Source organism: Falco naumanni, chromosome W, assembly GCF_017639655.2.
Source record: "Falco naumanni isolate bFalNau1 chromosome W, bFalNau1.pat, whole genome shotgun sequence".
NCBI lineage: Eukaryota > Metazoa > Chordata > Aves > Falconiformes > Falconidae > Falco > Falco naumanni.
In genome coordinates, this window is record NC_054079.1 from 4,801,164 (window position 1) to 4,825,464 (window position 24,301).

Sequence of the window (24,301 nt, forward strand, 5' to 3'; positions counted from 1 at the left end):
ACCGGCCAAAAGAACCTCTCTGGAAGATGTTAGAACATTACCAGTGGATTGCGAGACCGTTATGCTCAAAAAGACCAGTTGAAGGGCCAACGGTGTTTACAGATGCAGTATGAAAGATGAAGAAGGCTGCGTGTGTTTGGCAATCCGATAATCAGTGGCAGAAACAAGTGATCACCGGTGAACCAGGGGACAACCTTCAAACCTTAGAACTGAAAGCAGTGTGTTGGGCATTGGGAAGCTGGAACAGTACACCTGTAAACATAGTATCAGACTCATTGTACGTAATTGGTGTAGTACAGCGCATTGAAGATGCCTTGTTGAGAGAGACAAAGAACCAACATCTTGATGAAATGTTTATACAACTGCGTAGTACTTTGTCAGAGAAAACATGGATTTTGTATTATGCATATTAGAAGTCATCAGTGGACCATTGGGTTGGCAAAGGTAATGCTAGAGCTGATGCAGCAGTCAGCTCTCTGGCAATAACTCCTCCAACAAATAAGTTTGAAGAAGCTCGTAACAGCCACGAGATGTTTCATCAGAATGCAAAGTCTTTACATTGACAGTATCAAATACCCATAGCAGATGCAAAGGGTATTGTCCGCTCCTGTCCCTAATGTAGTCATCATGGACCTGGTTTAGGTGTGGGCACTAACCCAAAAGGTCTGAAGGCACTTCAGGTTTGGCAAATGGATGTAACACATGTACCTGACTTTGGGAAGCTTAAGTATGTGCATGTCACAATTGACACCTATTCTCATTTTATATGGGCCACTGCACAAACCGGTGAAAAGGCATTACATGTGGAGAGACACTTAATGTCTTGTTTTGCTGTCATGGGAGTACCTGTAGAAATAAAGACAGACAATGGTCCAGCGTATAGTAGTCAACGAGTCGCTAGGTTTATGACAACTTGGGGAATTAAACACGTTAAAGGGATTCCTCACTCCCCAACGGGGCAAGCAGTTGTTGAAAGGGCAAACCGTACCCTGAAGGATTATCTTCAGAGACAGAAAGTATCGCAGGACATAGACGTAACTAAACGGTTGACTAAGGTGTTGTTTACCTTAAACTATCTCTCCCTTAGGGAGGGTAGAGAGGGACCACCTGTTGTTATACATCACCAAACAGCGCGAGGGAACCAAACAGCTGCAGTTCCTGGTTTGAATGTTCTGTATAAAAATATGGCTTCAGGCATATGGGGAGGACCTAATCCGGTGTTATTTATCGGTAGAGGTTATTTTTGTATCTCCACAGATAAAGGACCTATATGGGTCCCTAGCAAGTTTGTGCGACCTGTATGTCAAGATCAGAAGACGGAAGAAAAGACTCAGAGCGAGCAGATGGAATAAACTGTCTATGTTGTAAGGGATGTAACCCGCGGGTATTGTGCCAATGTATGCTATGTGGGGTAAAACGGTTCTGTAAGCCAAAGCTTAAATGTAAATGGTGTAAAGAGTGTATGTGTTTGATTAGTAACCGGGCATGAAGCAAGAGAAAGCATATGACTAGTGTAATACCATGCTGATTGGAGACAGCATACATCATCAGAATCTGTGAAAGCACAGATGTGTGGGTTGGAATTTGTAAAAAAAAAGAAAAAAAGGGGGGGTGGGGTGGGGAAGTGGAAATTGCAGGTGTAAACATGTTTGAGTGGTGGACTTTGTTTACAGTCTTGAATTTTTTACCTATTGGCCAAAGTATTTTTGACATCTTGCCTAGGACGAACGTATGGGTGACATGGGCAAATATCACGGGAGTAACAGACTTTTGTTTAAGTCTGTTACAGGCAGACAACCCCTTTAGAACTTATTTAATTGGTATTCCCCTGCAAGAGAATGAAACAGATTTTGATGGTTTTTGGAATGTTAAAACAGTGGATCTGACTTCCAATCAGAATGTTACATGTATGAGTCCGAATGGGCAATATATTTGGCTTTCTATGCGTAATGCAGCGTGGCAGAAGACGGTTATTTAGAATTTAAATCAGCCACATCATTTACCTTTGCAGGAGTTAGACCTATTGGGTAGCATTGTACCTGTTGAATATGTTAATGTAACTGCAACTGGTATGGCAGACTGTACCCACATGTTGTCACCAGTTCAACCCATGAATGGTACTGGAGTAATTTGGTGTGGTGACCCGTGGCAGTTATGGCTAACATGTCAAGGTGAACGGGGGTTTTATACAGGGTTTCAAAATCTAACCAGTTCACCTATTTGGGGTGAATTGAAAACTGGGGGGTTCCATATTGATGTATCAGGGGGTTATCAGTTGCCACCGGGAGTCTTTCTGATATGTGGGGACAGAGCGTGGCCAGGGATTCCTTTGTATCCTGTTGGTGGACCATGTTATTTAGGGCATTTGACTTTGTTTGCTCCACATATGAAAGACTTATTGAAAATGACTCCGCAATTTCATAGATCACGGAGGGCACTGCGCACCTTTGATGAAACATGTAATGACCGAGTCAATCTACAGTCTGTAACAGCAAATGCCTTAGCCTCCATATTTATGCCGGGGGCAATGGCTGCATTAAATGCTAAGAATATACGAAGGTTAGCGTGCTGGGGAGAGAAACAATTTAATCTTACATCGCAGATTTTAAGTTTGTTATCGCTTGATGTAGATAGTGTTAGGCATGCTACATTACAAAATAGAGCTGCAATAGATTTTTTGTTATTAGCACATGGCCATGGTTGTGAGGATTTTGAAGGGATGTGTTGTATGAACCTTTCTGATTATTCCATATCGATGCAGAAGAAGTTGTCACAACTGCAGGGAAACATGAAGCATATTCTTGCTGATGATAATCCCTTCGATGAATGGTTGAGAGGATTGGGGATAACAGGTTGGTTAAAGACGTTATTGATGGAAGGAATACGCTTTGTTGTAATCATTATTGTAATGGTTTTAGTTTTTAGCTGTTTATTTTCTTGTGTGAAGAAAGGTTTAACATCTATTGTGAAACAGACATGGGTTGTCCAAGAAGAAAAAGGGGGATATGTAGAGGGATTTTTAAAGGACCGAGGACATATGTTACCATTGTCTGGGTTGGACAACCCAGGCCTGTTAGTTGAAGCTGCAGAGCAACTTTAAATTGTCCTGGGAACAAGCAGTGGGAGAAAGAAAACAAGCTGTGCACAAACAAGAAGCCAGGTGCAGAGCAAGTCCTGGGAACTGCGGAATCAACACCCTCTCATTGGCACACTCTGATCAGCCGCCTGCAGCATGCTCACCAGTCAGCCTCACGGACGCCCGCGTGGCCAGAGACTTTTATCCAATCACCTGTGTGTAAAGTCGGGTGAGCGGTCGGTTTAAGTTATAAATATGACCTGTTTGTTTAATAAAGTGAGCACGGCATGTAGCCATATTGGTGTGATTGTCGTGACTTGGCCGACTCTCCATGGGGGACCCTCTTCGAATATATAGTACTCAGTTGAAAATGAACGTGAATAAATTGATGGAGAAATCAGTAAATATTATAATGCATTTAAACAACGTTTTCTATGTGATGGTATTGAAGTGTTGCTCTATTGTTTACAGGGTGTCAGAAGATAAAAATGTTATTTTGGTAACTTTTAATATTTTTTACCTGTACTTGTATACTTTACCATAGAAAAGACCACAGATTCAATGCATAACTTCAACCGTATCTGGATTTTAATGATTTTCTTACAGTTTGAAAAATTTTAGATTTCATTTAAAAGTTTGTTTCCCCTAAGTTGTATTTTGAAGTAGAAACCCAAGACCAAGGTTGGTTTTCAGGGGCAAATTGTAGTTTGATAGTACAGAGTAATCCCAGGGTTAATGGCTGTGTCATTGAATAGGGTCTCTGAAAACAGAGGGTGCATTTCTCTTAAAGTTTCTAACAGTGAAGGTGTTTCTCAACTCTGAGGTGGAAAATTGAGCTCTCTTGACACGAGAGGCCACTAAAGCAGGATGCGTATAGTTTGAGGTTGAATATTGACACAGACCGAGACCCCACAGTCTCTGGGCAGCCTGTTCCAGTGTTTGACCACCCTCACAGTAAAAAAAGAGGTTTCTTGTGTTCAGATGGAATTTCATGTGTTTTAGTTTGTGCCCATTGTGTCTTGTGCTGGCCCAGGGCACCACTGAGAAGAGACAGGCTCCCTTCCCATCAAGTATTTTTATAGAGATGGATAATGTCCCCCTGAGACTTCTCCAGGTGAACAGTCCCAGATCTCTCTCTGTCCTTGTATGAGAGTCCCGTAATCATCTTTATTGCCCTTTGCTGGACTTTCTCCAGTATGTCCACGTCTCCTGTGCCCTGAGGAGCCCAGCACTGGACCCCAGTACTCTAGATGTGGCCTCAGCAGCACCGAGCTGAGGAGGAGGATCACCTCCTTTGGCCTGATGGCAATGCGCTGCCTATTGCACCCCAGGATACCATTAGCCTTCTGTGTGGCAAAGGCACATTGCTGACTTGTGGTCAGCTTGGTGTCCACCACCACCCCCAGGTCCTTTCTTCAGGAGTTCATCAAGCATATAGAGGCATTTCTGTAGGGACTATAAGTCTGACTGTGCTACAGCTGGCTTAGAGTGCCAAGGTTTTGTTCTTCTTTTTCTGCCTCATACTTTGGATGTTCACTTGTACCTTTTGTTGGTGCAATTGAAATGCTGTTCAGTCAGTTATTTCTCTACCCAATGTTCATTACTAACACAGCAAACTGCGTGACTTTTAACATGGCGTGCTGCATGTGAATGTTTTAGAAATTGATACAGATTTTACAAATATCTACAGAGAGTAAAGATAAAATTAAGAATGGGGCTTATTCAGGATAGTTATTTGAGAGATAATGTTGAGCTATGTGACTGGAGTTGGAAGACGAACCATTTTGAAAGATCACTTCTTAATTTTAGCAGTTAGTTGTGTATCGAAGGAGATGTGTAAATATTTACTGAGTAGCACACCATAGACTGATGTGATAATCTGGGTGATGGCTCTTGGGGGGCAGAGTATCTCCCCCAGAGTCTGTATCTCCTCCAGAGCTGATACGCGTGGGAGGGTAGATGTGGTGCTCACTAGCATACCCCAGGCTGGACCAGCTAGTGAGTAGGAGGCCCTGGGTCCAGGCAAGGGTACTAGATGGGGAGAGGGTCCATGACAGCTTTCGGGGGGCACTCAGGAGTTGGATTGCCTGTGCGATGCGTGTACAAGCATTTGTTCGCAGTGAGCACCACAGTGGACCAGCTGGTGAGGAGGAGACCCATGGCGTGGGTAGGAGAGCTCAGGATCTGGGCAGGGGTGATGGACAGAAGGGGCACACTGGTATCGCCGATGATAGCCATGCAGCTGGGTTTTATGGTTTAATAAAATTAGAACCACTTCTTCAAGGTAATTCCTGTTCCCTTTCTTCTCAGCCTCAAATGGTTAGTTACAGTGAGCATCTTCTAAAACTCATGGCTCAGAATTTTACTTTATTCATTCTAATGGACTGCCGCTCATCTTAATGAGCTACCAAGTGGTTCTTGTCCATAGCAAGGGGGCAAAGCTGCAAGTTAAATTATCTTTAATGCTGTGGTCAGTATTTAACCGAGCATATTCAAACACATATTTTAAAAGTTTCAGTAGTTTACTACAGTTACTAGGTTTCACTGAAAACACTTTCACTAGAGGTGTTTAGAGCTGCTGTTGTTATCCAATTAAATGACACATTGATACTGAAATGATATTTGGCTGTAAAATTATATTCTCATTAATTATGACAACTTCTTTTGCAGTGACCCATATGTGAAACTTTCCTTGTATGTAGCGGATGAGAACAGAGAACTTGCTCTTGTGCAGACAAAAACTATTAAAAAGGTATGTATATACTGGTTTTCTTTTATTACATCGTTTTAGAAGTATTAAGAATACTGGAATGCAATTCTATGACATAACACAACACTGAAATTGTTGCATACATGTATAGCAACTGAATAATGGGGTTTTTTGCTTGGCTTGTCAAATCTCATTACATCATTCACTGTTTCTTTTATCAAGGTCATATTTTAATGAAAGACATAGCTGAAATAAAGAACTAAGAAACTGAACTTAAATTATTCTTTATTTGACTTTAAGTAAAAATGATCACTTTTTAATGTTCCCTTTCAAAATTTCCTTTTTCTTAATATGGGAATTTAAAGTAGCCAAATGACAGAAGATATGCTCTAAGAAAAGCCTGGAAATACACTGAAAATTTTTAATTTTTAAATAAAACAAAAATTAATTTTTATTTGGTTTCTAAATTTCATTCCACAAAACAAAAATTCCACCAGGGGATATTTATCATTATCAGCGCCTTAAAAATTTTAGAAAGGTTTATTTTGGTTTTATCTTTTTTTTTTTTTTTTTTTTTTAACTGGTAGTGATGGCAGAGAGAAAAAAAGTGATAATCCATATGAAAATAAAGGGAAAAAATAACAACTTGTCATTTTTATGAAGATATTTAGAATCAACTGATTCAATTGAAATCAGTATTGCAAAATAGAATAATGAGGAGAATTTTGTTATTGAAAATGCAAAATAGAATGATGCTGTTCTAAAATCAGAACATTAGGTGTCATGAGAAAACTGATTATGAAATCTTGGTAGCGTGGAAGATGCAGGCATAACTTTTCACAGGACCCAGGGCATGTTTGATATTGGAAAGTAAAGTAATTTGTAAAGCATTTTCTGGTTAGCCATTGGCACTTGTTTGGTAATAGCATTTTTACATTTATTGTATCATTTTAAGTGTGTTCTCGATAGCCCATCCAGCTTAGTTTTATGTAAAGTTTTTTTAGGCATTAAAATTTGTGAGAAAAAGGTTAACTTTTCCAAAAAATGAGTACCTAGTTTGTTTCTATAGTAAAACTATGGACTGTGGCATTTTTTTGTTTCCTTAAATAAGTTCAAAATTTATTGCCAATTCCATACAAGTATGTGGGAGACTTTCTTACGATATGCATGTCTTGGTTTTGTAGTGTGTGCTTGTTGTTATGCTGTTTCCTGGGACATAGTTGCATAGAATCAAGTCCTGTTCTTGAAATCATATGAATGGAAAATGCTTAGGCTTGAGAGGTCGTTTTTAGGCTGTCTATTATAATTCTGGTATAATTTTAACTAAGGTGTTCTTGCTGAAGTGTGAGACTGACTACTTTGTCTCATGGAATGGTAATATTAATGAGAAACTATTAAATCAGTACACCTGTGTTTGTGTAGTGATAAATGTTTCTTATATTATAAGGAGTAGATGAAAATAACGATTGTAGGTGAAGGTTTATTTTCTTGTTTAAAAAACAATTTGGACCACTGTAGTAATTTTGGATCAATAGCGGTGCGGGAGTAGACTTTACCAGCTACAAAATGGCAACTCATTTCGTCTGCAGAGGACTCGGTGGCAGGCAGAGACACTTGAACAGTTGCACCCTATGAACAACCTGTTCGTTTGCTTTCATGGGCATGTTTGCAAAATGTATGCTTCAGGATTACTGAAAATAATGTCTTACTGAAAAATGACTGTGTAGACAAGTCTAGTTCTTATACTGCTTATTTATTGTCTTAAAAATAGTATGGTAGCTTCTGTTAATGGGCAGATGCCTGAAGATGGGAAGGAGGTTTTTGTCTTTCACCTTTCACTTCAATGAAATGGAAGAATTTCAATGTGAGGTAGTGTAAGTCTAGATGTTGGAAGGGACCTTTGGAGATCCTCAACTGTTTGTAACTTTGTGACTAAAACTGAGGACAGTTGTGATAGCAGAGAGGATATGAGGCAGGTCGTGAAGGTGCAAGGATCCTTTGGCTTTCAGGAGAAATCCTTTGTAGCAAATCCATGAAGGGGGGGAGAGGAGACAGGAAGAGTGGCGTGGATATAAGACTTTATCTCCCCCCACCCCCACCTTGCTTCTTAGGAAATAATGGTGATCACACCCAGAGTTTTATTCAATTTCTGATTCCTCTTTTAATTATATATTTTTTTACTTCTTATTAAGAATAGCATCATCCTTATTTGAAAAGGTGTTGCTGGTATAAAGGCATGAAAGTCATGGCATATTTGGCTCCTACACATTCAAAATGTAATGGCTGTAGTGCAAGAAGTTAGGAGAGGTTGAAATGAGAGCATTAGGTTGAAAATAACGTCGTAACATCAGTGCTGATCTGAGGCAATACTTACCAGCTTTGGATCCATGTGAAAGGAGAATAACAAAGCTTCTGAAGAGACCACCATGAATCGTTAAAAAATAAAAAGTAGTATAGATGTAAAAGTATTGTATTGAATGTATCAAGGAAGAGATGAACTCATGGATCTTAGTGCTGCCCTAGGAAGGGAGAGAAAAAGGATGATGTTTGCACAGCCACCCAACTGTAGACAGAGGGCCGAGGATGAGATGATGACAATGGATTCCTGTGATTGCATCTGCCTTTTTTCACTGTTTCTTGTAACTGTCATTTAAAGCCTGGACTTTCTCAGTAATTTCCATAATAGTTAGAACTCATTTATTGGAAAGTTCTGGTTAGTGATTTCTGGTTTGAATTGTTAAATTTCATCTCAAGACTTCTGCCCTCAAAGCAGCATTCTTCCTATGCAATTTGCAATCCGTTTATTTCATAAATGGCAAACACCATTAGTATATCTTGATTTTTGAATGAAAATTATTAATGAAAAAATACCGAGCAAAATCAATCTCAGGTGATTCTGAAAGACTGCCAGTTGACTCCTTCAGCTCTGTAACTTTTCTTTTTATACGATGGCGTCTAACCTTTCACTAGTTTATTTTTACTTGGTTTTGTCTTCCTCAGATTAAATGGGTAACTTATGTCTTGCGGGAGTGCCTTCAAGAAGGCAGAAGGGACTGCATTTCCCCTTTTTATTTTCCTTTTACATTACCTGTGCAGTCGTCTTGATACGTATCCTACTGTACAGCGGGACCTAGCCGTATTGAAGTGCTTAGCTACAGCCAAAAGGATTAAATGCACAGTTTCCTTACTCTGAAAAAATAGTTATCAGAAAAAAATTCAGATTCGTCTGGCATGATGTAGCTGTGTTGAATTTCTGAGGCCTTTTGTTTTGATTTGCTTCTCTCCACATGTTATTCCAACTGTAAGATTTGATTAATGCCTTGTGTTTCCTTTTGGAGCTGTGTTTTGAATAGCCTGCTAGAAATGCTTTCTTCTTTTTGCAGCAGAAAAAGCTGTATTTGCTGTTTGCTATCTTATGATCTTGTAAGATGCCAAGTATGTTCTTCAAATTCCTGCTGATGGGCTTGTGATTTCATATGTCAATTCTTCCAAAATTCTGGATGAAGATTAACCAGTTCCTCAATTTTACTGCGCTGAGCTCTGAAGACCTCACTTCTACATTAGTTGTGACAACTTCTATCTTCGTACCAAACCCTCTTAGTTATTCTGCCTTTCCCATATGTAATGTTAAATATAATTTCCCATATCTAAATATGCTTAGTCTCCCCATTGAGCTTTATTGCTTAGTAGCATCATTTCTTTCCATGTTCTCGTTTTATTTGGATGGTTGAAAACCCTTCATATTTGTTCTCATATCCTGTGGAAGATCTAACTCAGCTTGACTCTTGGCAGTTCTTTATCTGTACGATACTTGCCTTTTTTAGGATGTAGCTCTTTTTGCTGATGAGCCTTTTTGTTGTTGTTTTCCTGCTAATATCCTTTATGAATTTATTCATGCACTTATGTCTGGAGCCTTTCTTTACCAGTGTTTTTCTCCTTTGCTAGGATTCCAGTGTTAGTACTTTCTGACTTGACCTACTAATTGCCTGACTTGCAAGGTGGAGGAAATTTCTGCCAGTTACCAAGGCATTTACCAAAAATGGTGCTGCCTAATACATCAAATATTTCCTGAAATTTGTATTTGTGGTTAAGCTGCATTCAAAATAAATGTGTTATTGATGGACAGTAGTGCCCTCAAATGTAGTATGAGACTGTGCTTCATTTGTTAAATTACATGGAACCTCTCTTGCCAATAACAGCCACATTTGATGAATACAAGTATTTAAATTTTTTTATTACTTTTTTTTTTCTTCTGAATAAGTTTGTGTCTCTTAAGGCAAAAAAGCTGAAAGTTTCTCTGTGCCCTCAACCCCTATCCCTGCCCTTCACCTACACTCATTTTATTCTTTTTCTCTACCCTTTACAATAGTGTTTTATGACCTATTTTCCTACTTTCTCATAAGATTGTTTAGGATAAGCAGGTAAAACCTTTCTGAGAGTACGACTGTTAACACCTGCATAGCTGTCTATATAGGTTTAGAGTTTGATCTTTTTTTATGCTGTTGTTTCCTTTTGTCCTCCCCCCCCCCCCCCCCCCCCTAAATTTCCTAGAACAAGGTTTTCAAATTTCATTGATAATTAGTCACATACATGTTGGCTTGAGGTTCAGCCCAAATTTGAAGCAGAAGGGAGGATGTACAGCTGTCAGCATGATGTGTGATCCTAGGAGTGCATGCAGACCTACAGTATGACTCCTGTATTTCCATTTTGTAGAGGAATGCAGTATAGAGGGCTACTGCATCCTGGACATGATAAATCTATTGTATCTATATCAAGGAGTTAAGATTCTCCTCTGCTATAACAAAATTCTGGGGGTGTAGAGTCAATTCATATTGTCAGCTCTTCTGGTAAATCTCTGGTATATGAGAGAATGAGGGAATGATTTGGTGTGAAAACAAACCATTGGACATAACATACTTACTTTTAAACTTATCCGAATTTGAATTGCCCAGATTATTGTTTGTAGTTCTAATGTCTTTTTTAATCAATTTATTATTTCATGCTTGATCTCCCTTCAGGTTGCAGTCTATAAACGTATCTTATTCAGCTTATTAAAAAAAAGAATTAAAATCCTCTACAGGCTGAGGGAGATTAGGAAGAGTATCACACCTATTCAAAGGAAATAATCTTTTCTTTTTTTTTTTTTTTTTTTTTGGGGGGGAGGTGTTCCTATTTACAGTATAATTCTGTCCTTATTTTTGTAGCCCTAAAGTTGCCTTGTGTTTAAGAAATATATTTTTTTTTTTAATCGGGGTTTAAATGCATCTTGAAAATGAAACGTCTTCAGGTTTTATTTCTGTAGGTTCTCAGCATTTGCCTTTTACTCATAGAACCCTATTTATACTTAACATCTATTATAGGATAATCTGACTCGAATTTCCTCCCACATTTGGTTTGCTCAGTAGGGAATTTCTAAATAATTTGATGGCAGTATTTTTTTTCAAGTTTTTATGACATACTTTTTTCTCTTTTTTTCTAGAAAATTGTCACTTACATGCACATTTTGATGATTGCAAAATGGAAAACCTAAAGAAATTTTAGTATGTAAATATGTTTATTTCTTTTACAGACACTGAATCCAAAATGGAATGAAGAATTTTATTTTAGAGTAAGTTTCCCTTTACTTGCAATATTTATTATAACATATACAGTTAATTACAGGGTATTTTATAAGGTTGAGAAGAAACTTATTTTTTATTTGTTGTTTATATATTTACATTTAAAAGGCTTATCCTGATGTTAGTGCTCTTCTGTTCCTGTAGTGATGGAATGATCAGCAGAAATTGGCATAAGATTAATTAGAAATAGACAATTTCACAATTTGAGATTTTATTTAGAATAAGTTATGAGCTAATTCATCTGACCAATAAAAAAAATTATTCTTACTTGAAAACATATTTTTAGCAGAGCATGTTTGCTGTGGTTATAAAATGTTAATGCAGTAGGAAATAATCAGAGTTATTTCCAAAAGTCGTATGAAATTTAAGTTATCATTGCAAAAAATAATGAAAAAGAAAAGTAGAGAAGTAAGATTAAAAAAAAGTAATTTCTCTTGGCCTTTATGTTACTTGCCAAAAGGGCAAAATATGCTTTTTTTTTTTCGTCATTCCATTTTAATCTTTCCAGTTCTTGCTTAACATTAAAGTCAAGTTATCCCTAAAACTGAGTGATTTGTATCAGAAAAATTATTTTTAAATATTTGAAAGTGGTAAAGGAGGTGTTAAAATAGTGATTATCAAAACAAACATAATATAAATGAGAAGGGTGATAACTTTGTTATTTAGTTGCTGAAAATGTTTCCAAAGAAAAATGGCTTAGTTTTAACCCAGCTGTAGCTTTCACAAGAGAAGGTTATGTGGAATTTCAGTGGTTTGTAAAATTTAATGTTAAACAAGTGCTTGAGAAAAGATGTCATTTTAGAGTGTTAAAAACCGGTACCGTGTTGAACGTTTTTTACAGAGTATTAGCAATTGACTGTCTTGCTAATAGGATCTTTAGATAGATAGTTCACACCAACAGGATTGTTAATACACAGGTTTTTGAGGTTTAAGTGGAATTTATATGTTTAAACATGTACCAGATAACTTTTCTAGGTTTTGCAGCTGGGTAATACACATCTAAAGTAATTTTATCTAGTGAAATATTTTGATTTTTATAATGTACTCAGAGGGGAAAATACAGACTTACACTTTTAAAAGTTACATGGAGTCCATAGGAACTGTCTTGACACTAAATTACAACTGGACCGAAGGTTTTCTATTTTCATCACAATGGTTTTTGATGTTTGCACACCCTGTTACAGAAGTGGCTCTACCATGAGATAAATTAAGCTACATGCCTGTAAAAATACAGAGGAGTCTTAATACTGTAATTTTACTAGAAAGTCATTCCCTACTACGGGAGAATTTTCTGGTGAAGTGTTCAAATGCCTTGCCTTCAGCATAGAGCACAAACTATGCAGGGAGCTCACAAACATGACTGTTCCACAGGAAAGGGAAGTGAAAGTAAGTTTTAGACTGTTGATCTATTTGAAGATACTTCAGGCTCTGCCAAATTTGATCCCGACTGCATAAGTGCTTCTGAAATGGATGACCGCAGCACCATGAGCCCATCTTTATGAATACTGGTCTCATAAACATGCAGAATAGTAAGAAGGCTGTAAGGAGCAAATTAATGTATTTTAAAGTGAAATACACTTGCTCAGGATTAAGCAAGCTTGTTAGGTATATTTATGCTTGTAATTTTAACTGATATTATTTGAGGTAGCCTTTTTAATAATTTACTTTTTCCAGTAAAAGAGAATGCACAGAACTGCCACAATTTGTGTTGCTTAGATGACATGTATAGCCCATAGAAGCTCTGTTAAAACACCTTGAAAATCCATTATTGTGGAATACTATTACTAAATTTTGTTAATTAAACAAGTTGGAAATACTAACCTGGCTTACAAAACTTTTCTGAAAAAAGCTATCAAGTGGATCAAATAGCATAGAATTTTTTTCTTGTTTAATAGTCACTGTTTTTGTCTTCCTGCTAGAGTTATTTGTTTTTTCCTTTTAAATTTTGGTGGTCTTTCTGCTTAAATTTACTGCAATGTGAATAATTTTCTGGAGGTATATTTGCTGCTTTCAAGTGTCGGAGAGCCTTCTGTTGGGTTTTCCACAGGCATGTGTGATAGATAAATGGTGAGTGACAGACAGTCATATAGATGACTGTGAAATCCTGAAATAAATACAGTAAAACTCTTGCTGAGTTGAGTTTTGCTGCTGTAAAACAAAAAGTATCTGGGAGTCCTGATAGTCTGTCCAGTCTGGGACTTGTTCCCAAAACACAGAGCTTGTCACTTCAGCCAGGCCACCTTTCCTGAGACCAAGTTAGCTTTGTGGTGTGCCCAGGGCAGCTGAAGCTGCCCCATTAGCCCTTCCTGGCTGCAGCACGTGGGGCTGTGTGGGGTGTGTGGTGCATGAGGGAGAAGCAGCCTGATTTGCCTGGGGATGTCCTCTCCAGATTCTTCTCTACGGTATGGTTGCATGCAGCTCAGTGGTGTGCCACAGCCATGCCCTTTCATCTTCGGAGCTTTCTGTAGAAAGAGAAATGCAGTAACTGTCTTGCATTGAACATAGTAAATAAGATCTTTTAATGTTAACTGCTAGGCTATTTCTAGTTGTACTGCGGTTTAGAAAACTGTTCTAGTGCTCCAGTTTAAATTAAAGAGTTTAATAAAACCTGTTAGTCCTATTCTGTTTGCCTTGGTTTAATCGCTGTATTAACTAGTACACATATGTTGTTATCATCAAGCTAATGAACCTAAAGTGACATTATTTTAACTTTCTTACAGGTAAACCCAACCAATCATCGTCTCCTGTTTGAAGTGTTTGATGAAAACAGATTGGTGAGTGCTTGTCTTGATTGTCTTTTACTAATCACAAGGCTCTGCATTAACACAGCTGATGAAATGTAGCACATCTGAAAGGTGTATTTCTGTCTGTTGTTTAAGTAAGTGTGCTAAGAAATGCAGATAGAAGCATAAAAAGCATCTGGGTTTGGGACTAATAGAGCATTAAACGCAAAAGTAGTACTCTGTTGGGTCAGACCAAAATGTTCCTCCTTAACCCAGTATTCTGACAGTGAAAACCTCATCATATTCTTCCTTGGGCTTCTCCACTGCAAACCAATGCAGTCCCAACCTTTTTAGTCACTTACAAAGCAGCTGCTTCATCCCCTGATCATTTTGGCGTCTCTTTCCTGTACCTTTTAATACTTTGGCATCCTTTTTTGGGATGTGGTTACCAGAGGTGCACTGAAGTGAGTACTGAGCACCCAAGGTGCAGGTGTATGAAGGTCTAAGGTAGCAGTAAAATAATCCTCTCTGTTATGTTTTCAGTTCTCTGCCTTATAATGCCCAGCATACTGTTAATGGTTTTGGTCTTGAACTTAATTTGTCTGATGCAGTAGCTCTTCTAGAGAAGTATTCCAGCATCTTACTGGTTCTTGTTTTTGTTATGATGTAGTTAAGATTTCCACACAGACATACGTGATATAAGTGATACTGTCATTCTGAACATACTAGGTTAAATAGGCCAGTGCAGTGGCAGACTGGGTGACTGACTTGTTGGGTTCTTGTCTTTCAAAAACTGTAATGCCATCTCTTTGTTTATGAGATCAGGTATTAGCATTTTCTTGGCTGGGTGCAGTACAAACTCTAGTAAACTTGTTTCCTTTGTGAAGATTAGGATCAGTGTTGTGAAGATCTTTTTATTCAAAAAAAACTCAGTATGGAAACATCTGTCTTTAAAAACAGTATATGCTTTTCCTCTGTCTTCCTATTAAATGTAGACCAAAGAAAAACATAAAAGCCGTAATCTTCCAGGGAAAAAGAGGACATAGAGCAAAATGATTATGTCCTCCTTCAGGTGGAAGTAAATCAGTAAATCTGTGGTGCTGTGTATTTAGAGTGGGCTGACTGTGAGCATATTTATTGACATATAATGATCGTAACGACCACTTGCACTATTATAACTGTCCTATACCTTTTGAACTTCAAGGAGATCATCTGTCAGTTCTTCCAAGCTTTAAGGCCCTCTTCCCCCAATAGCTGATGCAAACAACACTGAAGCAGAAATCCTGTAACTGTAACTGTGAGGCAGAGTATGTAAGCCCAGGCTCAGGACTGCGCTGATGTTACCGTGTGGCTTGCATGTGTCTTGGGGGATGTTGGAGGAGGTTTGTGTCGGCATGAAGGGCAAAGTGGTACTCATGGAAGAGGCTTCACTGGTCCACAGAGGTGGTGGCATGCATCGGGACGGCTGTGGGTAATGGGGAAACAGAGTGGCGGTTCAGAAGAAAAATCTTATGTGCAGTGACAGCTGAGAAGAGTCTTGGTATACACATTTCAGATATATTGCTTAAGATTTTCCAAGTGACTGTATGCAGTTCTGGCCTTATATTGACACTTTCGGTACTACTTTATTGTTGAACTGTTTTCTGTTTCTTCTTGTGGTCCTGCTCCTGTAGACAGTCTGCCCTTGAGCTCATAACCTCCCTGCAAAGGTAGCTTAGGAGTTGTTGCTTTCCTTTCAGAAGGTGTTCTGAGCTATTGATAAAGCAAGTACTTAGGGGTTTTTAGAGCAGTAGGTTTCCATCAAGTGACGTTTACAGAATGAGAAGACATTGAGCTGATTATTTTGGCTTTCCTGTGAAATACTTATTGTCAATACTTGCATGGTTTTATCACAATAACTTTGTTTCTTATTCATATTCCTAATTAGCAAAGCACTTTCTATCTTTGCAGTACATCCTTTCCTTCCTGTCCCCCAATCAAAATAAAGAATATAAGATGCAAGCTTCATCTTTGGTGCAAAGAGAGACTGTGTCCTTGGATAGTATGTTTTCTCTGAAAAATAATATAAAATAATATTAATAACTGTGCTTCCACAAGGCAATCTGCAGTACTATTGCTGTGTTGAAGCTATTCGTGTTTTTCTTGTTGGCTTATAGTCCACTTAAAACAATGGGGGATTGTGCTAGCTGCTGGCACTTCTATCGTTTTAAGCTTCCATTTGTCTTGTGATTGGTCTTTTTCTGTCTTTTGAAAACAAGCTGCTTGCAAACAGAGGTTTAAATGTCTAGACAGAGTATTGTCCCTCCATGTACAAATTTTCAGAGCTGTTGACAAAATCTACACTGTCAGGTTCTCCTAGGGAACAAATGTCCATGTATTGCAACGAAGCTATACTTCATGGTAAACAGTTTCTTTTCTAGTACATGCTAGCTAACAAGTGTGAACACACTTCAAATGTGAGTATCCTCAGACCACTGGATTTCTGCAATCTAATAGAGCTGATTTAGGATCTTTGCTTTACATTTTGGTGTATCCTGTCTGTTCTTTTTCTGAGGTGTTTGACTCTTGGAGAGTGTAACGCTATTCCATGCTGGCAATTGCACTTGTGGTAATATTGCTAACTTTCTCACTGGAGGCTGGCCAGCAATGGGCAGAGTTTCTGTACAGTGTTTGAGACAAATCAGTACAAAACGACATGCAACATCCGTCTCTGGTTTTCCCTTGTCTTTACTGCCTGGTAAAACTGAAAAAGAAACTTTCTCTCCTGCAATCTTGCATATTTCTGCTGTTTTTATTGTGTGAGAAATCTTTGCCATGTATATGATTGCTTTGTTTGTTGTGATTTTTAATTATTAAAAGGGACTGTGCAGGGTAGTGCAGGTTAAATTGTGTTTGTAGAGACAGTGTAAAAGTTGTGGCTTTTTAAAGGCAAGAAGTTTCTTGCTTAATCATGTTATGAGCACAGTTAAAATTGAAAGCATAAGCGTGCTATATTTATTCATGTTCTGCCATGACAGCCTAATGCTGTAACAGACCAAAATGTTAAGCTTGAAGTAATTTTTCTAATTTGCATGTGGAGTTGACTTAAACTTTTAACACTAAATTTAAGTGGTTTTGTGGTAGTTAAGTTTGTGTGTGCACTTTATATGAATGTGCCTTGTGAATATGATGTGGTTTAGATTTATAGCAGTGCCGAGTGTGTTCGCTGCCTTAGTCAGCTGTGAGAGCTCTCCCACTGGGGCCGCTCCTCTCTGATGGAAAAGGAGCAGCTGTGAAGGTGCTGTTTCAGGCTCTTGCTGGCATAAAAAAAAAAAAAACAAAAAAAAAACCAAAAAAAAACCAAAACCCCCACTAGCTTACATTGGAGAGAGGGAACCAGGCCACGTGACTCCCACCATCCTACCCTATGTCACAGTGCGTAGGAGCACTGAGTGCTCTTACCCAATCATGCCTGGAATGCTGCTTGCCACTTGGGCTATTTCTGCTATCTGTCGCTATCAGGGCTGCAGTGCTAACAGTTTGGCAGATGGGACACTTTTTCTTGGAGTTTCTGTCTTTGGTTTTTAACTTCTGGCAGTGCCTGAATTGTTGCTGTTCTCCCTCTCCTTTTCTTCTCTCTGTAAAACCATGGCCCGTCGGCTGCGGTTTCATTTTGGCTCTGGGAGAAGCAACACAGCCCCCGAATCAGAGATCCTCGACCGGGAGAGAGAAGATGACTTTTTCATGGCATTCCACACTTTGCCAAGAAGAAACAGTCCTCACACTTTCTCCCAACACGGAGCAGATTATGGTGGTGGCAGCGATTTGCAAGAAGTGGGCTCCTTAAAAAGGAGTACATCCATGTTTATTCCTCAGCTGCTGAACAGTATTGATCCGCGTCCAATGAGAAGCTCGTCGATGCAGATCTCTCTTCAGCGCAAAGCTGTGAATGGCTGCACGGACAAGTGCGCAACTCTGGAATCTCCTGAGGAGGCACTTCCTTGTAAATTCTCAGACTTCAGGGAACTTTATGCATCCCCTGTTGAAAACTGTTCTTCTCCAAGCAGTCCAGAGGTGACTCCTGAAAATTCTCCACCCAGGCTGACAGAAGAGTTAGGGCAACATATTAATGGGACTGTTTGCTGTAATCGTAGAATATTTTGTACTATTCCTTCCAATAACCAGAGTGAGGATGCTTCATCAACTACCCAAGAAGGTGAGGCAAATGAAGCAGCTTCAGGTTTAAACATAAGTGGTCTGAGGATTCAGCATCGGGCTTCAAGTGCAGACGTGCCTCAGGTTACTCTACTACCCTTTGGTACTGATGCTCAAAATAATGCTCCCACCCCTGAACCCCGGCATTGGTCTTTGCAACATGTGCCAGGCATTTCAGCAAATTCAGGGAAAAAGTTCTTTGTTCTCCAGTTACAGCAACCACAGACAAGTGGTACAGATGCAGGAGGTGAATATAACTTTGGATTTACTGGAACCAAAGGGGACAGATTGGTCAGGTATCCTCGGATACAGCTAGAAAGGAGTACTTCCTACCCTGTCCAACCACCAACAGAAGAAATTAGCCCCGCAGCTGATGGATTGAATTCAGAACTGCATGGAAATGGCAGGAACGGGTCAGAAATATCTAGAAGTGATTCAGTAGAGCGAATTCCTCAAGGGCAGGGATGCTTGTTTAAAATCAGACCAGATCAGAACACAAGGCAGCAGCACTTCAGAATTCTTGTCTCCCGTGGTCCTGAAGAACAAAATCAGGTTGTTGGTAAAGAGGGTCACGGCACCCCTGGTCCTATAGCAGCCAGTACCGCAGTAAGTATGATGCTGAGTATGCTATGCTACTAAAGTACAGAATTGCCATGCAAAGGCTTCTAGGCTTGAGGCAACTGAAGCACTTTCATTGTTAATGCTAGAATGGTCTGCATTTCTCTGGAGCAAATCACAAATCATGTCTATTTCTAATCTAACGTAACTTTGCTCTCCATTGTGATTACATCCAGTGTAATATTTTGATATCCTAATGTCACATGTTTCTTAAGTCATTGTTACATCAGCTGGAAAGATTTTGAAAAATCAGAACATTTAAATGGCAAATTAAGTGTTCGTGTTAATATAGTTGGCTGAGACCTTGCTGCATGAAGAATTCTTCATGCACACTTTTTAAAACCAAATACTTTTACACCTTCTAAGTATAATGTACACATGTGTATGTGTACTTCTGCATGATTTTAAAGTATGTATTGTAATGCAATATTAGCTAAGACTGTAGAAATCTTACAGTAATTCCAATCAAGATATTGACTTAGATTAGGTACCGAGAAGTTAGGAAAAAACCAAAAAACACTGCCTTTCACAGTAATTTTTTTTTTTGGTGGGGGGGCATGGGGGGGGACACATTTCTGGTAATTAAAAATGTGTCCTCTGTTTCTGTATGCCAGAAGTCCTGATCAAAGAATGTACAAGTGGGTTGGCACAACTTAGTAAACTGTCCTGTTGTTTGTATTTGCCTTGATTTTGCTTTAAGATGACAAAATTAATCTTCTGGGTTTTCTACGTTATAATGGGAAGGTACTGATGCTTTATGTTGTAAAGCTGCTTTTTAAAAGACCAAAGTAGCAATGAAACTTAAGGGTTTAGATTAGTCATTTGCTTAAATTGCATTACTGTGCAATTTAACACTGCCCACTTGAGTTCCTAAGCTCAGTGATGCTGTATATAGAATAGTAAGCACTCTGTCTCCAGCTGTGAAAATGGATTCACTACAAGAGATTTTGTTCTTCATGGTTTGTGTGTTCTCGTTCTCCTGCACCTTCGTAAAGTGAAAGGTAGCATAAAAGACAGCTGCTCACAGCAGCAAGGCTGTATGATGACTCTGCAGCTTTCCTATGAAAAAGCTGAGTCTCCAAGTTACTCCAGTGTAACCTTCATTTTAGCTTTTCTGTAGGCATTGTGAGTAGAAAATCAGAAAGTATCCCTAAGCTTTTATTTTTAAAAAGTTTTCTTTAAAAAAATATCCCTTGCCAGCACAGATTTCATTTCAGTCTGCAAGCTAGCAATTTTGTTAAGTAGTGTATGGTATCTTTTCTGCCAGCCTGCGAACATTTCAGCAGGAAAATTTGGAATGCAGAAACTTCACTGATTTTCTTCTTCATTTGACTTTCATTTATGCAGTACAGTGTGTTAAGTGTTTTCATACTAAAAATGAAATGGGGAAAAAAACCAGTATGTCTAATTTTCCCTTGCCTATTTGCTATCCCTTGTTCCTTTCCAGTAATAGCTGTTCATGGGGAACCACCATAACCAATTACATAAGTAGCTATAGTATGTCCAACCTAGTACAAAAGCATCAGAGGTTTACAGATCGGTGCAGCTTGCAGAAAGATGTCTCCCAGTGTGTCTGCAGTAGTACTCATTTTTTTCTGAAGGATTTACCCCCTGAAGTCATTTCTTTGAAGTTCACTGTAGTAATGATTCACATACCAAGGACATATTTCAGTGTTTCCAGAGGAGAATTATGAAATTTGTTCCTATGTGCTGTTAGTTATAGTTACCATGGGAAATCAATTTAGCCAGCCATGAAGTATGGCAGTCACAGAGACACTCAGTCCAAATGGTACTTCAGTGCAAAAACTTTGAAAAAATAAAGAATTAATTGAAACTTAAAACTTCTGGGTGGTGTTTTCTCATGTTTGTAGTAAGTCCAGAAACATTGTGGGTAGAGATAATTGGCTAGGCAAGATGCCATAGGAAGTGTGGAGATAGAAAGCATTTTGGTGGAAGTCTTGCTTTATTTTGTCAACATATAAAACATTCTTTAGTAAGGTGGCATTTTTAATCTATCCCACAGAACTTTCTTTGGAGGACCTATGATGCTAAGTAAGGATGTACCTGAAATATTTGTTCTGTTAAGCTGATGGGAAAAGTCGCTGTGTTTTATAGCTGTTAGCATTTAAAAAAAAAAAATTCTAGACTTCCAGTTAAACAAGTTTGTGTGTATTTGATTGATATAGGGCATGGGCCTGGGGCTGTAAGCAGCAGCTGCTACAGCCTTATTTATCTTGAGTGAAAACATTCAAGCGGGCGTCTGCAGTCCTACTGCTACCAAGTGTTTATGACCTTTCAAATATCTTCTGTTTTAGACTGAAGTGTTTTTGGGCAAGCAGGATGTATTTCATTACAAGTCATTATAAAATATTAAGTAAAGTATGAGCTTATGTCCAATTGTGAAAAATTTTATTTGGGAGCCTTGTTACAAATTCTTTTGACTACTATGATATTTTATATTTAATGCAATAGCTACTTCTAAGTGTGTATGTATACCGTGGCATATAACAAATACATTGTTTATAATTTGGGGTCTGTGAGTGCATAGCTGTATTGCTGGGAAACACTTCAAAAATCTTGTGTATTGGACAACTGTTTTAGAGACTTGACAAAGGCATCTTTGTTGTGATAAAAATACAAAGTGTCATAACAAAATGTAGTAGTAGTAGTAATATTGAGTTATGTTTAGTTAAGAAACAGAAATGGCAACCCTCGACTCTGCATTTCTCACAACAGCTTTATTTTCCTGTCTTGGAAATAATTTTAGAATAAATATTGTTGTGAAAGTACAGAGACTCTACTTATGCTCCTAAGATATCTAATGGGTTCGGAGCATGTAAACCAAAAAGAGCAAGCTAGGATAAATGCGACTGAGCCAAAATTCTGCATTGTGCAGTGCCCAGGAGACTTGAATGTGGGCACTGAGGTCCCATGCCTTGTTTGGGCTGTTGCCCTGTGGCAAACCAGCAACTGATTGCTTGAACTCTAGCTGAGACACTCTGGCAAAACTTCGTTTATCTGAAAGTGGGTGACCATGTGCAATGCACGTGATGGCTTTCACATGGAATCTATGGGAAGTGGTTAAAAACCTAATCCACAGAATGTGGAACTCGATGAAATTAAGGAACTGGAACTGCTACTCCTCTGCCGCTGCCTCTCCCAAAGGCTGTAACATCCCCTTCCCTGCCTTACTCTGCCCTTTTTTATAGGTCATTCAAAACTGCATTCTTCAGTTGATGCCCTGAATTTTGGTGGGAAAGGGATACCAGTTCCATTGTTTTAATGGGAATGCTTTCGTGGGAGACCTCTGCCTGTCATTGAGGCAGTGAACTGCAGATGGTGTCAATGGTGAGCTTTGCCTTTGATCAGGAATAATTTTCATCACCTAGAGCAGAGCCAACTACTGTTAATAAAGCTGTGTAGGGGAAAGGCAGAGTTTGCTAGAACCTTTCTACAAAACTAGTAATTAGCAACTGACAATTACATGACTGCAATGCATATGAGGATTAATTTTATTCAAAAAACTTATTCAGAATCATATAATAATGTATTTTAATGTATCGTTGTATTATATAGCACAAGGATGTTGACTTTTTTCTAGAGGGGATGAATGCTCCTCTTAGTTATTTTGTTCATTTCAGTGATGCCTCCTCAGTGTAAAAAGGCTGCTAGTAACCCCTTCGTACCTTAGTGACTTCCTCTGATTTGGAATAGATTTCTTTGAGGGCAAAACTTTGCAAAGAATAGATAGTAATCTACTCAAAAAATTACTACTGCTAGGCAAATTTAAAACCTTGAACTATCTTCTTTCATATCCCACTAGGAGAGCTGTGAGTCAAACCTGTTTAATCATATTGGGGATTATTTATTCGTGTGTTTGACCTAAGAGAAAGCAGGTCAGTGAGATTGCTGATTGATTTAGAGGAACTGCTGGTGAAAATTTTCTAGTGTTTAACAGTGTTACTAAAATAGTATCTAATGTTAAATCGTATCTATAAAAGATGCTCATTTCTGCTCTATCTAGGATTAGAAATGTAATCTAGAGAATTCAACACTTCCATAGACCTTCCTTACACAGTGCAGCCCTGTTACAATATTTCTACCTTAGTTGGACTGTGAATTAATATCAGATATATAGGAGCTTATGTTCAGAAATGCACACAAATTCTCTGTGCAGAAAAGTATATATAGTTGATCCATCAGCTGTATATATTATCAGCAGTTTGTCAGAAAAGGGATGTTATTGTTACATACTATATTGTATATTACCAAATAAAAGAGAAAAAATGCCAATTGCCTTACAGATTGGTGTTTACTGTTACTCCATTTTTGGTCAAAAGCTCTTGACACATCATGCTCTAAGATATTCATAGTCTGTAATATGGAAGTCTTGGGATAGTTTGGGGGGGGTTTATGGCTCAGGGAAAAAATAATCAAATGAGGGAAATACAGTTTTATTCAATTTTACATTTTTGAAAAAATGTAATACATTTAAATAAAAAATAAAGATTAGTTAAGGGATGACAAGGTTGTGCTTTTTTTAGCTTGAATATTTATTTTGTAGACAGTCTCACAAATGATGTAGTTTTCAATAGCAAGTGTCCACTTCAGTGCTACTGTGCTATCTCCTTTGTATTTCTATATATCATTGCCTCATGAGTTATCACTCTCAGTATTGTGGATCACTGTTCTCTTAACTGGAGATAGTTTTCTGTGCACAGTGATATTCAATGAAGAAGCATTTCAAATCACTATTAGCTGACTAAGCCTTTCCTGTGAGAAGCAAAAGAAAGTGAAATAAATTTGATTGTTTGCAAGCCTTTGAAGATGATGTATTTATAGAGGAGCTTCCGTTGGCCACATCTTCAGGCCATGTTTCTGCCATAGTGTTTACTTTCCATATCTGTTTATTTCAAATTTCTAGCCTGTCTTTGATCCAGTGGGTTGAAAAAGAAGAATTTCTTAATTAGCAGTTCCATCCTGTGACCTGACCTAGCTGTAATGAACAAGTAGCAGTTGTCTATATTGCCCTGTGCTAAGCCTTAATTTGTAACATACTGCTGTATGACATACATGTACCACTGTATGACAACTGAAAAGAGTCGTGGAGGAATAACATTGTTCTGTATTTTTACCAGTGTTGTTTGCAAAATGGGACATATTTTGGTTAGTATGAAATTCAGTTCTGGATTGAGTGTTCTGGTGTTTTTACTTTTGTACATAAACTGATCTATTTGAATAAAAAAACCAAACAGTCCTCCAGTGTTTTTGTGCCATAGTAAACTCTGTCAAAGTCTGAAAGTCTCTTTCCTGAGATGGTACTGAGACCCCAAATGGTTTAGGTATTGCTGATTGGTACAAG

General features: G+C 38.4%; 2 protein-coding genes across 8 annotated transcripts in view; both read left to right on the top strand.

Moving 5' to 3' along the window:
* The window catches only part of LOC121080522 (E3 ubiquitin-protein ligase NEDD4-like), a 187,704-nt gene that overhangs the window by 67,750 nt on the left and 95,653 nt on the right, over window positions 1-24,301 (top strand). For all 7 annotated transcript variants that reach the window (XM_040578585.1, XM_040578587.1, XM_040578588.1 and 4 more), the window contains exons 3-5: window positions 5,747-5,828; window positions 11,356-11,394; window positions 14,125-14,178. In XM_040578585.1, coding sequence (XP_040434519.1) covers window positions 5,747-5,828; window positions 11,356-11,394; window positions 14,125-14,178 — 175 coding nt within the window. The remainder of the gene's footprint in view (window positions 1-5,746; window positions 5,829-11,355; window positions 11,395-14,124; window positions 14,179-24,301) is intronic.
* Window positions 17,475-18,976, top strand: LOC121080523. The gene has a single exon (XM_040578592.1). It carries the CDS (start codon window positions 17,755-17,757, stop codon window positions 18,958-18,960), a length of 1,206 nt encoding a protein of 401 aa, XP_040434526.1. The 5' UTR covers window positions 17,475-17,754; the 3' UTR covers window positions 18,961-18,976.